General features: G+C 37.4%; 1 protein-coding gene across 7 annotated transcripts in view; it reads left to right on the top strand.

Annotated features, from left to right (window-relative positions):
- The window catches only part of SLC25A25 (solute carrier family 25 member 25), a 262,587-nt gene extending 247,170 nt beyond the window's left edge, over positions 1 to 15,417 (top strand). For all 7 annotated transcript variants that reach the window (XM_044057987.1, XM_044057988.1, XM_044057989.1 and 4 more), the window contains 5 exons: positions 3,419 to 3,571; positions 3,816 to 3,923; positions 4,684 to 4,851; positions 10,428 to 10,578; positions 12,190 to 15,417. In XM_044057987.1, the coding sequence (XP_043913922.1) occupies positions 3,419 to 3,571; positions 3,816 to 3,923; positions 4,684 to 4,851; positions 10,428 to 10,578; positions 12,190 to 12,374 (765 nt within the window). In that variant the 3' untranslated portion in view covers positions 12,375 to 15,417. The remainder of the gene's footprint in view (positions 1 to 3,418; positions 3,572 to 3,815; positions 3,924 to 4,683; positions 4,852 to 10,427; positions 10,579 to 12,189) is intronic.
- The last annotated feature ends 318 nt before the right edge of the window (positions 15,418 to 15,735 follow it).

Below are 15,735 nucleotides of genomic sequence, written 5' to 3'. Positions count from 1 at the left end.
TTTGTGACACCATTTCATAGACCTTGTCATGAGTGGAAGGACAAATATAAGAAGCAAAACTTATGAAGTGGCCATTACCAGAACATTTTTGAGGAAAGCTCTTCAGCACTTTGTACCTCAGGGAGTTGAACATGTTGTCAAGTTTCTGTGTACCCATTTTTAGTTATTAAATGTTGAAATGTAGAGTTGCTTGGTTATTGTAGGCTAGACTGTTGCTAAACTTGTTGACCAGCTGGAATGCTGTGCAGTAGTAGTTCTCCCAAAAGAAAATTTGTGGTAGAGGCAGTAGTCGATGCTTCAGTATGATGGTCCCTTTTTTTAACCTGTGTTAATTTGAGTCATTGTAGTACAAGGTGTTAATGCTTTGCCAAACATAACTCACAGTACGGGGGGGGGGGCCTTATCAGTGAAGGGCAAGCTCCCCTGTATAACCACATGGAGTGGGCTTTGTTTGCACACCTCATTACTTATGTATACAGTAATGAGGAGAAGTGAAAACCCCCTCTGCAGCACACCCCAATCCTGTGCAGTAGAAGTGGACTGTTTTTTTTGACAAACCACAGTTTGAAAAAAAAAAAAAACACAGCAAAACGCCATTCATTTACATAGTGTAGGGCAGTCTATTTTTTTTCCCCTGCTTCTTGGAAAAGACATGGTTTGGTTTGAGGTCTGTCATTTGTGATGGGTGAAATGAAATTAAAACATGCGTGTGTGTCTGTGTGAGAGAGAGAGTGGGAGTGACACACACACACACACACACACACACACACACACACACTTGATTGCACATATATGCTGAAGTTGTCCTTTACTGTATGAAGACTGCTAGCACATATTGTAATTAACCCCAGTCCAGCTAATCTGGGCAACATTTTAATTTACATTACATGCAACAAATGTTTTCTTTGGCAGTTATTGACTAAATAAATATTAGTACTGACTTTAGACTACATGCCTGTTCACAATAAGATGATCTGCTGTTTAGTTTGAGTATAGCTGGATGTTTTTCATGCTAAGTAGGTTTTTTTTGTTGACTGGGATGTAAAGGTTACACCTTTCTGCCATTCAGTGGTTGAAGGTAATGTTTAGTTGTTCGTTGCTCTTGACACTGTTAAGCTCCAAACATCTTTTTGCAGAGACTCCTGAGAAATAGGTCTGTTTCATGGGCCTTTGATTTTCTTAACCTGCATACATTAATCTGCCTTGGTTTAGCCCCTTAGTTTCTTTCATGTGCTGCTAAATTCGAATGACTTAAAAGGAATTTGGAGCAGGAGTTTAGTTTTTGTGTAACTTAGGGCGTACTTTGTATCTAGAAAACTGTGACAAGTTGCGTCAGCTGCTTCTTCTTGAATTTGGCAGAAGAACTGAAGCAGCTGAAGGTGTAAAGTTTACCTTGTGCTGTGTGTCACATGCTGAATAAGCAGCTCCACAGTGACGTGCAGAGATAGGTCTTTGGGTTCACAGAAATCCCGTCTGAGCTGGGTGAATGATACAGAGGTGGCAGTGCACCTTCCTTGTATCGCCCTTGCCAGCTTGCAGCATTCTATTGATTTTCTGCGCAAACACCGCTGAAGGTGTGTGAGGGGAGTTTTTGGTTTTTGTAGTATTTTTTTCTATACTTCCGTAGTAAGAACCTGCAAAAACTGTCCTGTTTTTACTGCCATATAAGCTGGCAGAGATTAAACTGTTGCTTTGCCTTGTAATGCTGCAACATGTTTCATTAGATTAGCAAGGAGGTTTTACTGTCCTGATTTCTGCTTACTGGGATGCAGAGGCTTTTGCATGTAAAAAACATCATGCTGTTACTGCTGTGTATTGGATAGTGATGTGAGGGCTTCACCACTATTAAAATATGTGAGCATTCTGTATTGAAATTAAATGATTACCCTTTTCAGCTTTTTACTAATACAGACGCTGTAGGACATGAGATGTATAGATTTTATATGCATGACACCACTTTCAAAGAGGGATTATACAGACAAGAACTGGACTCCTCAGATTAATGTCAAGCTAAGTGCAGCTCAGGCCAAGAGAAAGTTTGGACTGCAGGCTAAAGACTGTGTTCTCTTTCAGGGATCGATAGCAGAGTATAGGCAGAGGGACAAGGGAATCTTAAGTGAAAGACATGCTCTGCTAGAGTTTTTAGTTGAATCTAGGACAGAAACTGCTGTTATAAAAGGGATAATTAATAGAGCATACAAAACATTACATGATAACTATAGGAATCACTCAGAGGAGGTTAGAAAAGATTGGGAGAGAACAGTGGGAGGGCATGCATATGGCTCCCAGGTATACAACAAAGTCCAGAAGATTTAGGATCTTTGCTTGGAAGAGTTTACATAAGTATTTTTCTACCCCAAGCATACTTCGAATTTTTTTTTTCTTCTCATATAGGTAGCAAATGTTGGAAGAAAGCGGCAACTGGGAACATATGTTTTAGGAGTGTAATGAGTTGGCAGATTTTAAAAATTCCCTGCAGAGTACTCAGTCAGAAATATTGGATAAGCAAACGGCTATAACTAAAGAAATTATTCTTGCTGGGACACAGGATCTGAATTTCCTAGACATAGTAAGGCCTTGTTGGCTGCCAAAAAAGCAATTTCTAGAAAATGGAAATCCAAAGTCTAAACCAACTGTATTGGAAGTATTGAATATTTGCTGAAGAACTGGAAGAGATATCTTTAGAAAAGGGAAGGAAGAAATTGCATAGAAATACATGGAAATTGTGTGAATAATACATGCAGAATAATTTTCAGGGGGAGTGAGGTTTAATTAAGGGAAAGCAGGAATGCAGCGATTTATGTAATGTTTGACTGATGCTAGTAACAAGGAAAGAATAAGGGTATGTGATGTATAATTTATGTAAATGGAAAAAAATGTTAATATGGTTTGTTTTCTTATCTGTTAATGTACGTTTGCCTGTGTCTTGAGTGATCATGTAAATAAAGGTGTTAAAAAAGGCTAAATATACCTCCTGAACTCACAAATTACACTGGGTAGAGTTTTTGAAGATATGTTACTTGCAGGTATTGGCTGTCATACACTGTGGTTTTAAACTTAATTTGTACTTGCCATTTTTGCAGTAGGTGTCTGTTTCCATGGCATATTGTTACTGTGTGGCAGGATTGTAATTGTTGGAGGGGGGTATATTGGGTTAATTAGCTCTCCAAACCAAATTTTAACTGTTGGATTCCCTGATCCTTTAAAATGCTCAGTCTTATTTTCTGAATGGAAAACTGAGCATGTGGGGCATAGTAGTTGTCATGTTGCCTTTTAATTTTGAGGCAGTCTTGCTGAGCTACATCACATGTGCTTTAGCCATTTTTCCTGCACTGCTCAAGAATGTTAAAATCATTGAACAAGAAACGCCATTTTCGTTTTATAGCTGATGACTGATTTTTTTCCCCCCCTATTCCAGGTACATGCTTCAAGAAGCAATAATATGTGTATCATAGGTGGTTTTACGCAGATGGTTAGAGAAGGAGGTCTCAGGTCATTGTGGAGAGGCAATGGCATCAACGTATTGAAGATTGGTCCAGAGTCTGCAATAAAATTCATGGCCTATGAACAGGTGAGAGAATAAAAGAACAATTTTACAACACTAGCTTAAACAAAAGCAATTTTTGGAGTTATGGTGATCTAGCTGATTAGGCTGAAATGGTGTATTTGTAACCTGCAATTTAAAAGGAACTTTAGTCCCTGTTATGTGTATTTGTGATTTATGCCAAAAACTTTTTTTGAAGTAGTTTGCAATAAAACTGAATGTGTACTGCTTGCTGTATCCTGAAGTTGAGTATATTCTGTGTTCTTTCTAGATCAAACGGCTGATCTGCAATGAGCATGAGACACTTTGCATTCAAGAGAGATTTATAGCTGGCTCACTTGCTGGGGCTATTGCACAGAGCAGCATCTACCCAATGGAGGTGAGAGATCTTCCATTTTCCTATTCAGCCTTCACAACTACAGCTTTTTTCCACTTTTCTGTTTTGGTTACAGTGACTGTGCACATTAAATCCGTTCAGCCCTCTCTGCAGCAACTAGGCTGTGGGACAGATTTGGTGTTATAATTTGCTCACTGTAGTTACATCCACTAATGTGAAAAGTGGCATATCATGATTAGTGTTTGTGTCAGAGAATCCAGTGTGAAGATGTTCCCTGCCGTTTATGAGCATGGCCACATGTTGCTACATCATCCACCTTTCTCAGACTTGCCTTCCTGCATTATGTATAGCTTGCTTGTAGCATTTTTTGTGAAAATGTATTTATAGCTTGCTGGTTGAATTGGCTGTTATAAGCTGTCAATTTGTAGAGTGGCATTTACCATTGCCTTTGTACTCTGAGTCATTTACACAGTTAACAAATACATTCATTTGAAAATAATAAAACTTTATTTCTGAAGTAAATATGACTGGATTTAGTGTGTGTCCTAAATTCATATATTTAGGTATGTTTAGTAACTGCAATCCACTAGAAGACAACAAAAATCATTAAGAAGTCGTAAGCGTAAGGAATGTATGAGCTCTGTCAGCTGGATTGCATCGTTAGCTGTAATGAGGAAAGTCGTATTGAATTCAGCTCTAAGCGCTGTCTGCTGTAGTTACTGATGTGTGCTGCCCCATTCTGCTATATCATAAATATTCACCACAGCGTCTAATAACCTGTCTTATATCCTTTTTTACTTAGGTTTTAAAGACAAGGTTAACTCTGCGAAAAACTGGACAGTATGTTGGCATGGTGGACTGTGCAAAGCAGATATTGCGGAAGGAAGGTGTAGCTGCATTGTATAAAGGTTATATTCCCAATGTGCTGGGGATTATTCCATATGCTGGCATTGACCTAGCTGTGTACGAGGTGAGGAGTTGGTCTACAAAGATGTTCATTACTAGATTATTTTTTAGCATTAAACTACACATCAGAAACAGATAACATGTATACAGTAACATAGTAATTTTTTGCTTCAGACTAATTCGGGTATATGTTTGGGTAATTTTTGTGTACAAATTTTGTGGCTAAATAAAAAATAGCACCAGACAAAAGCATAGCAGAAACAAAATAGGATTTAGCATTTTAAATTTTATTAAGCCGCTTTTGTCTTACAAGACTTCTTCAAAAGCAATTCACAAACACCAAAGACATAAATACATGTAATCAACCAATAAAATCTTAGAATCAATTAAACAATTAACATCAGTGCCTCCTGTAAAAATATTTAAAAAGACATTAAAAAAGTAATTAATTAAGCATGTAAAAAAAATCTCAAAAATCATTTGTTCCCTTTAAGCCTCTTTTCTCTTAAAAAGCACTTTGTCAGTCATATAATTTAAACCAGGATGTTTGTCAGCCTTAAATTTTAATTTGTGATTCGGCTTCCCTCATTTCTACTTTCTGTAACTGACTCCCCTTAAATCTAATGGGACTTGTTCTAGGACCGAAACTTCTTATATTACAATTTTATTGTAAGCAATACTTATGATGAATGTACATCTTTTATTGAACAACCCAATATGGAGTTTTTAAAGTTTACTTTAGGTTGAAATTGGGCTAAATGTGAATTTCTTAAATTGAATGGGATAGACAGAATAAAAAAAAAATTGATAAGTTAGATCTATAGAAAAAAATACATTTTCCAACAGCTGATTACAATAGGAATAACATCTGTATTTTATGAAAAAAAACATTCCTAGGGACAGCTCATTAGTGTGTCCAGGATGACTACTGATAAATTTAATGATGAGGTTAGATCTATTACCTCTCTCTCTATTCAGAGAGGCTATAATATTTTTTGACAAAGGTAGCTGAATTTTTAAAAAAAAGTCCCTATTTGAAAATATTTTGGTAAAGTCTGTCATTGAGAAACAAGAAATTGTACCAAGTGGAAACAGACTGGGGTATTTTCAGTAAAAGACTGTTTATTTTCTGGATATGTCAGTTAATAGCTATACCATTAGGAATGTTATTACTACTAACTGGAAAATTTTAGAAGGAAATGCTGAGTTGATGTAATAGGTAGTCACCCTGTATTTGTTTAAGAAGACTAATAGTTTTAAAACCCTTATACAAAAGGGTAACACTAACATCCCTTTACCTCCTACTGATAAAAACAAAGGAACATGTAAATGTGGACCCTGCACAGTTTGTAGGCTCATTTATGAGGGACCATATATTTTACTGAACATATTGAATATACTGTTATGATCCCTGGCAGGTTTAACTGTAGATCTAAAGGCATTATATAGTTTATGTTCGGGGTGTCATGGGTTTTATATGGGGATGACTACCAGAACCTTAGAGAAAAGAGTTAAGGAACATTTGTATACTGAGATGCTTTATTTAAGCATTCGTTAATTTGTAATAAATATAAGAAGTTTTTATTTTTGGTCCTAGAACAAGTCCCATAAGATTTAAGGGGAGGCAGTTACAGAAACCAGAGTAGACATGAGGGAAGCCAAATGGCAAATTAAACTTAAGGCTGACAAATATCTTGGCTTAAATGATATGATCAACATAAAATGCTTCTTAAGAGATGAGAGGCTTAAAGTGAGCAAATGATTTTTAAGACTATTTTACATGTTTAATTATTTAATGATCTTTTATAAAAGTATTGTTTTTTACATGTCTTGTGCCCTGTAGAAAGTATTTAAAAAGACATTGTTTAGTTGATTCTAAGATTTATTGGTTGATTAAATATATTTGTCTTCGGTGTTTGCTTTGTGAATGGTTTCTGACGAAGTCTTGTAAGACGAAAGCAGCTGAACAAAGTTGAAAAAGCTAAATTCAGTTATTTTGTTCCTGTTGCGCTTTTATTTATTTATTTATTTATTTATTTATTTATTTATTTTGTTGATTCTTAAGACCAATTGGTTCGGTCCTGGTGTTTTTAGTTATAAATTTTGTGACTACATTATCTCCCCAGCTGCTTACAGCTTTTCCACATCATCCCTCCTTCCCCTAAGTGCTACTTATAGCTTCACTTTGCCCCTCCTACCATCGTACTAACAAATGAATGCGCCCCTGATGATGTTTATCTTGTACTTCAAACTGTACAGTGCCAGCTTCTTATTTATTGTTCTTCTTCTTTCCTTACTGCTTTGGTTTTAAAGGTCTCTAGGGTCCTTCACCCCAATTTTTACCATCATATTTGTAAATATTGTCAATATCAGTTAGGTTGACTTTTTAGAGCAAGGTCTTAGGAACTGCTTTGCTCTCACTAAAGACGAATGCAGACATAATGCCACTTTTGTTTTCTAAGATCCACAACCATGGAATCCATTATTTCATATTTCTTTGTCATAGCTCTTTCATTCTGCATATTCCCCTTCTGATGCAGTATAATTTCTTCTTTCCTGTTGATTATTGTAGCCAAAGTGTGCCATTCTGCATTTTTGGCATATTTGGTTGCCATCTGTCAGTCCATTGTTTTTAAGTCTCATGTTGCGGGAGAATTTCCTGTAGCTGATTTCCCCATCCCCAGATCAAAATGGTATGTAAAATATCTTAACTGGGTAGCAGAAATGATAAGATTGATAGTGTAATTGAAGCTGTTAAGTCCCTGGGACAAGAAGTTTATCCGATGGTGATTTGCTTCACCACGGTGTGCATTTTATGGCCTTGACTGTAGTGTGTGTGCATTTGTTTTCTTTTTTTGGGTGGGGGGGTCTGTCTTTTCCCTGATGTCTGCAAGTAGTGTTTTGGATCCTAGCTGTTTTTACAGTAATGAAGTATGAACAAAACTGTTGATTTTGGGTGTTTAGCTTGCTTGCTTAGTTGAGGGGTGTGAAATGTATTTCTTTTCTAGCTTTGATGGGTTTATAAATCACTTCCTCATGTTCTCCTGGCAGGCAACTGCAAGTCTCTAACTGGCTAGGTATGTGTCAGTTTTGGGGAGGTATTATGACCTGGGCAAGGGCTGTTATAACAAACTCACTCTTGTAGAAGTAAAATGCATATGAGTATTCATCTGTTTTTACAGTGGCACAGCAGTTAATATTACTGCATCATAGCACTGAAATCTCTTGATTCATTTGTGAGCTGGGTACCTTCTTTGGGGAGTCATGATATCCTCTCTGCATCCAGTGAATTTTTTCCGAGTGCGTTTCCTTCCACATCCTAAAGGGTGGGCAAGCTAGCAGGTGTGTGTGCTTTGTGCATGTGCATCCTGCAAAAAATTGGCATTCTATTCAGGATTAGTTTCCTGCTTTGCGGACACTGAATATGTCTAGATAGCTGCAGATCCTCAGTAACCGTGAACTAGATAAATGGGCTAGCAGGAAACAAATGAATGTTTTCAGAACATTAACTAAATGATGTTTGAATACCTACTAGTTGCATTTAATGTCTTCTTCAAAAGAATACAAACCCATGTCATATGATTATTTTGATGATCAATGCAAAGTATAAGACATAACCAGTTCCTCTGGTAACATTTTTAAAAAAAATGTAGGAATTTGCATAGCTTGACCAAATGTCGCCAGTCTAGCCATTTTTGTCCTGGTGAAGTACAGTGACATTCAGATGTGATGTTTACTTAGTACTGTTTGCCAGACACTCACCTTGGAAAGGTCAGTCACTGTCCTTCCACAATATCATCCCTGTAATTAAGATTTGGTGAACACCGGGAATCACTAGTGGTATAACTCCTTTATATCTTGGCTTCAGCAACCACTAACATTTTTATACCTAAATCTTCTGTGATCCCTGAAGACAAGAACTGTTGTCTGTCCCCTGTATTCTATTTTCTACCGGGTGTTGAGGTGAGATCTATGCCTGGTATACAAGGCATTCTTGTACCCCACCCTGATGTACCTCTTACACAGCTGCAAAACATAGAGCACCAGAGTTAACTATTCTTTAGACTTAAACGTTGCCTGTGATGTAGGTAGGACATGCTGGAGAAACCCCTTCTACCCCTTCTCTGAACAGGCTCCCATTCCATGTGAAACTGAGTTCTTCCCTAACCCAGTTCAAGTGCAACTTGGACAATTGAATGGGAAACAGGAAATTCATCCCTGGTATGGCACCTGTGTTTTCTAATGGACACAGGCAGCCTATAAGTGCTTTTGTAAATATTTCATTTCCCAAGTCTTTGCTTACACTTGCAAAGGGTACCAAAACTTGTTTGAGGTTTGGGATGCAAGCCTAGCCTTAAAAAAGGCTGTAGTGGTCATTAGCCTGTTGCACACCTATGAGCAGAATTTTCAAACTTACTTTTGCTCCTTGAAGATGAAGGTAACATATGCAGGTAATACCACTTTAAAGATCACAGACAACCTTTCCAGCTTTAGGGTGCCAAGTATAGTAGTCTAGTTTGGGAAAATGTAACAACATTATAAGTAGGCAGGCTAATTATACAGTCACTGTTACAGAGGCAGCTTTTGCTTATTGGAGCACATACTAATATGTTTTATTTGAAGTAAAATGAAACATATTGATGAAAGCACAATTCAGAGGCACCAGTCTTGGAGAAACTGATATGATGAAAGCACAATTCGGCCTTCTTGAACGTTTTTCCATAATGAAAAAGGAAAATGTATGCTTGGACTGAAGCAGAACATATCTGACAAGACTTCAAGCAACGGCTGTACTTTTGTAATTCCGTAACGCAGTCATCTCTAAAGTCACAGCACCTTAGAAGGAGTAGCTTCCCCACTACAGGAGTGTGTGTGTGTGTGTGTGTGTGTGTGTGTGTGTGTGTGTGTGTGTGTGTGTGTGTGTGTGTGTGTGTGTGTGTGTGTGTGTGTGTGTGTGTGTGTGTGTGTGTGTGTGTGTTGTTGGGCAACCCTCAACAACAGACAGAAGCAGTGGTACTGAAGCACATTTTTATGCTTCACGCTTTGTTGTGGACCAAAAGAGGAGTATCTTTATTGGTAACATTTTATGTATAATATGTTTTTTAGACATCATATGTGCTTTACATTTTGTTGTGGACCAAAAGAGGAGTATTTTTATTGGTAAAATGTTATGTATAATATGTTTTTAGACGTCATATGTATAGTCTGTTTTTGACAGGATTTCTTATAAACTTTAACAGATTATTGACTAAGTAAATATTTGTGTATACCAGTATAAGTACCATTCCACCTGCAGTTTGCCTGTCTGGTACTTGTACATCTTGCAGCAATAGAAAGTCATAATTTTGGCACTCTGAGCAAGCAGGTTGCCTATGCTTTCCTTAAAATATTAAAAAAAAAACTTGGAAGGAGAAATTCCAAACTCTGTGTGCATGTACAGAAAGGTGTGCATGTGTGACTTGATTTATTCCAATTCTGAGCATTTTATACCTATTAAGAGAAGACTAGTTATCTTTGTGTAGCATTTGTAAGGGTGCATGCTCTGATTGTATGGATTTGAGTAATTGTTTTGCTAGTATTCATCATTATTGCATTTAGTCAAGTATCTGTATTATGTCCATTTTCTTTTTTATGTACTAGACCTTAAAGAACTCCTGGTTACAGCGCTATGCCACCGACAGTGCAGATCCTGGTGTCTTTGTTTTACTTGCGTGTGGCACAATATCCAGCACCTGTGGCCAGTTGGCTAGTTACCCCCTAGCTCTAGTTCGAACACGCATGCAAGCACAAGGTAATTTTTTTCTACTTTCAGCATATGTTTAGTTATAATTTGTTTATGGCATCTCAGTTGAGATAACCATCAGCATAAAACGTGAGTACAAAAAACACTGAATCATGCATCTTGAGTGAAAAAAATATTAGTTAAGGAGGGCTATTGCAGTGGGATTCACTAAAATATTAGTCCCATTTCCCTTGTAATGAGTTAATTTCCTCTTGGGAACCAAGTGCTGAAACTGAGAATGACCTCACAATCTGTAACTAAATGAGGGGGAAAGAGTTCTGATATATTTTATGCTCCCCGTTTAGTATTCTGTTTGCACAATATCTTTTTAGTTAAAACTGTTGACTTTTCTAATCTAGTAATGACTCTCCACAGAGCGAAGTTGTTTGACGAAATGTAAATGTAGCTTTTTCCTTGCAGTGGTGGGAGACTAGTTGTAATTATTCTTCATGTTGTCCCCCCACCTTGCAGTTGTGAGGGTGCTGTATCTGAATTACCAGGAATAGGGAGGTGTGAGGCAAAGCCCTCTTGTAGAAAATAAATCCCCACTTTTGCAAATTAGAGTGCGAAAATTTTGATGAAGCCTTGCAAAATTCAATGTTTGCTTTTAAATGGACGATTTAGTGGTCTTATAATACTTATTTTGCCCATTCCTTTTAGTTGAGAGAGCATAATGCTGATAACCTATGCCATCAGACCTTTAATTCTGATGTGTTATTTTGGAGTTCTGCAGCACACATCTGGAACTGCATTCCCAGCATAGTCTTGGATCCCTTAGATGTGGGATTTCAAAAATAAATTAGAGATCCATTTTAAAAAGAACAGGTGCCAACAGATGCTTTGTGTTAATAAACCTTATGCTTTTGTGTTTTACTTGCACCATTTTGTTGACTGGACCAGAGGACTAGGGTTTGATTAGCGGCCCTGGCTCAGCCTTAAGGCAGCTAGTGGGGGAATTAAATGAGTGGTATTTTTCCTTTTCACCCATCTCCAAGGAGGGGAGGGTTTTCTGGTTGATGCCAGTTTCTTGGATGGTGAGAACTGGAAAAAGATTTAGCATTCACCTTAAAATTTGGGATGCATTAGCATGTATATGTGCGAGATTATGATGTTGTGTCATACTATTTTTGTGCATGTGTTGGGGGATGCAATTAAAAAAAAAAAACGTACGTCTTTGGCAGCAGTTTGAAGCTGGCTGGGAAGGCTTGAGCTCTCTTGGGCCAATTTTCAGATCAAGACTGGGGAGTAGCTGCTTTCAAGTACCAAGAGACCAAAGAGAGGCACTAGGACAGCTGAATATCAGCTGGGGGGGGGGGGGGGGTGTTGGGCAGAAAAAGAAAAAAAATGAGTCTGGTTTAATTTCTTTGTAGCTACAGTATGATGCTTAGCGCTGTGCTTTGCCCTCCCTTCTAAACTGTACTTCCTGTTTATGTTGAATGCATTTTCAAGTAACTTGCATAATTTTAGGCTTTTAACACCCAGGTTGCTGGTTAAAAAAAATGTCATTTTTTTTTTTAAGAGTACAATAGTATGATAGGCTACAGAATATACTTTAACTGTGTATAATATTCATGTTTCACAGCATGAGTAAAATGTACCACTTTTGTCTTTTCAAAACAGCTTCTGTGGAAGGATCACAACCTGTAACAATGAAGGGACTGTTCAAGCATATTCTTAGAACAGAAGGTGCATTTGGACTGTACAGAGGTTTGACACCTAACTTCATGAAGGTGATCCCTGCTGTTAGCATCAGCTATGTGGTCTATGAAAATCTAAAGATGACCCTTGGTGTGCAGTCCCGATGATATAAGAACTTGAGAGTTTAGGATTGAAATCTTGGGGTTTCCCTCAAGGTTTAGAAACTATCATTCTGTGAATGTTGGATGGTAAAAGCATGACACTACAGTAATCGAAGAGCTGGGAATCCACAAAGATGGATGAAGAGAAAACACCTTATTGAATATTATGTGGAAGTAGCTGCTTGGCTTTTGAACTGAGCCCCTTTAAGTACCCAATGGGTAGTGAATTATTAAACTGTGCATCAAACAACTTGTGGACCAAATGAGTAAAGCCTGCTCCTTGCCTGTTTTTTTTTTTTTTTTTTTGGTAAGACCGATGTAAATACCAACTGCAAGAAACAGTGAGAAATGTAATTGTGTTGGGGGCCTCTTGCCAAACCAAACATACATGTAGCTGTATATTAAAGGAGTACTTGAAGCGTTCTAGGATTGCCTGTCAACCTGCACAACTTCCTGCTTTCAGTTTCTAACTGACAGTTTGCCTAAGACAAGGACTCTTTCACCAGTGTTTATCAAGGCAGCACTAAGGACGTTATTTGTTTTTGTCGTAATTTTAACTTCAGTCTTATTTTATTGTGTGTTAAGTCTAGTCACATAACTGAAATTATTTATTGAATATTTATTGTTTACAAAACATATTTTATTTGTTTCATGTGTAATATCATTTGTCAGGAGATGAGAATGTGAGCTACATGTGACCGAGATGCTTTCTTCAAATTTTGACTATACCTTGTCAAAATCTCCATTCTGTGCAGGTTCGGCATGGCATGTAGAATATATAGTGTGCATAAGTGTCTTACAAAGGATAAGTAAATATAATTTATTTTTCTAAGTATGTCTTACATTGCTAACCAGATATATATTTATTAATTCCGAATACAGAATATGCCCCATCAGTCGGTGGAATGTGGAAAGACTGTGGTTTTTAGATTAGTAATAACCCCTTGTTTAGTAAGTATATGCTACAGATGTCTGTCATGGTGAGTGTTTGAAAATAGCAGTAGGTGCGGGAAGATAGTAGAAGCTCAGACAATTAACTTACAGGATAGATTTATGGTCTGTGTGTGTATTTCTAACTGTCGTGGATAGGGTTAATTTTATCAGGGTTGCTACCTGCTGTTTCCCAGGCTCTAATTTTGAAGACTGTAGGAATTTAGATCTCTGGCATATGTTAGAAGCTGTGGTGGCTTGTTCTAACTGTAGCTTTTGAACAGTGCTATGTAGATGAACATTGAGTGTTTGCATTTTGTGTTATTTCTGCTGGGTATGGTTAATCCCGCCATGATTTTGTTATTACCAGAGAGCATGTACCTGTTGTACTTTATGAATCCTATTCCTACAAGCTGGAAGGCTTCCAAGAAAGCTAGACATTTTAGCACATTTTATTGCTGTAGGTTAACAGCAAATCTTACTGTGTGCATAAGGTAAAGTTGAGCACTTACCATACATTCAGTGCTGTGGCAATACAGTACTTCCATAGAGCCAGATTAAGGTTCCCAGAACTTTGACATTCATTCTAGAATTATGCATGTTCATTCCTTGCGGTACCAAAAAGTAAATGTTTTTGAACTGTGCAGTTCTAGAGGAAAGCAGGCTGATATGCCAACACCCACAATACAGGATCTTCCTGTTTTAGTAATTTTATAATTTCAAAAATCCTTTAGCAGGGGCATTTGACCTTTCTACATTTGAAACTAGCCACTTTTGCAGCACAGTTACTCAGTGGTAAACTAGTCACTTTTGCAGCACAGTTACTCTGTGGAATCTGTATCTTTTTCCTGTGTCTGCATGAGTTTTCTATGGGTGCTCAGGTTTTCTTTTAGATTGCATAACTACTGACAAAATGTCCTTGCCTTGTAGTTAAATGGAAATCTTATTTGAACTAGCACCATTTTTTTTCTTTAAACACGACTGTAACAAAACAGCTTTGCCTCTGAGCCATTTCTTTCTGATTGTGTGATACTGCCTTCTAACCATTGGTATACAATGATCCTGTCAGAGGCTTCATTACAGCTTGTACTGTGTTGTCAGTTTTTCAGACTTCCTTATCTTGCATGAAGGAAACTGTTTGGTCTTCATTCTCAGGGTAGATGAAAAGATGGTCTCTTGCAAGTTGTGTTTGATTGTGATCTGGTATGTTGATTTGGAAGATGTAATGAGAGGAGGGACACAGACATAAGTATTAGCCATTTTAAGAAGAAACTGATAGTTTGCACTTTGAATATTTTATTACAAAAAGACTGGTTACTGGAAAAATGGTTCTGTACAAAAGCAAACCTTAGTCTTTAATTAAGCCAAGTAAATGGGGGTATCAATGTTTTAATTTAAAAATCAGTATATTATTACTATGGCTTAAGTTCTAGTGGTGGTGACCTGTATTGTACAAAGATGGAAACATCTGCACTTGTTAGAGAATGGACCTTAGTGGCATCTGTCCTGGTGATTAGCAAGTCCTCCTTGTGTTGTTCCTTGTAGGGTTAAGTGCATTTTAAGACTTCTTTGCAAATTTTGAATCCTGAACTGCACAGTGAGAACTCTTTAAGTAATTTATAATCCTTAATTTCTCCATTGATATATCTGTCTGTCCCTGGTGATTTCATACTGTTGTTCAGATATTGATCTTTCTGCCACATTGACAGTAACCAGCAGGTCCATTTGTTTTACTTCTGTGAATAGAATCTGGTAGTCTGTGTTTTAGTTGGACCCCGTGTTTATGAGGCCCTGAAACTTCACCGAATGTTTAAAGAACACAAGTTTGAAAGTTGAGTGCCGAGTTCTGTATAAACTCATACATAAAAGTTTTACTGACATGAATTTGTATGTGTATTCCTTTCTTTGCTTACAAAGGATTCCACACAGTTGAACATTTCATGTGTTCTCTATATAAGATGAGTGGATAATGTGAAGGTAACTCATGAGTACCATTATTGCTTGCCAAAAATGTTGAATGCAAGTCTAGCAACAATCAATGCAAAAAAGGCATTTCTGTGTGGGGAATGTTACCTTTATGGGAACAGTCTTCAAAATAAAATGTTCACCATAATCATAATTCTAGTAGTGAGTACTTTAATATGTGTTTGCATTCCTTTTGCAGTTAATGAGTACATATCATAGTGGTTTGCATCTTCTTTTGGTATTCTGTAGCTTGAGATTCACAATTTAAGTATAAAACATGCATGATGCTGTTCTCTACCTTAATTTTAAAAGCATTGCAGCAGTTTTTGTATAGGAGGCTGTGGAAGCCAGATCCAATTGTTGTGCACCCACCCCACCCCACCTCAGGGAGGGAGCCAGATGTAAAAGTGCAACATTTCCTACTCGTTGCTTTTTTGCTACTTGGATGGTTGATCTCTGCTGTTAGTCAGTT

This window comes from Protopterus annectens, chromosome 16.part0, assembly GCF_019279795.1.
Source record: "Protopterus annectens isolate FY-2018-M chromosome 16.part0, PAN1.0, whole genome shotgun sequence".
In the NCBI taxonomy this organism is placed as follows: Eukaryota; Metazoa; Chordata; order Ceratodontiformes; family Protopteridae; genus Protopterus; species Protopterus annectens.
This window is presented reverse-complemented; position numbering and strand designations above follow the sequence as displayed.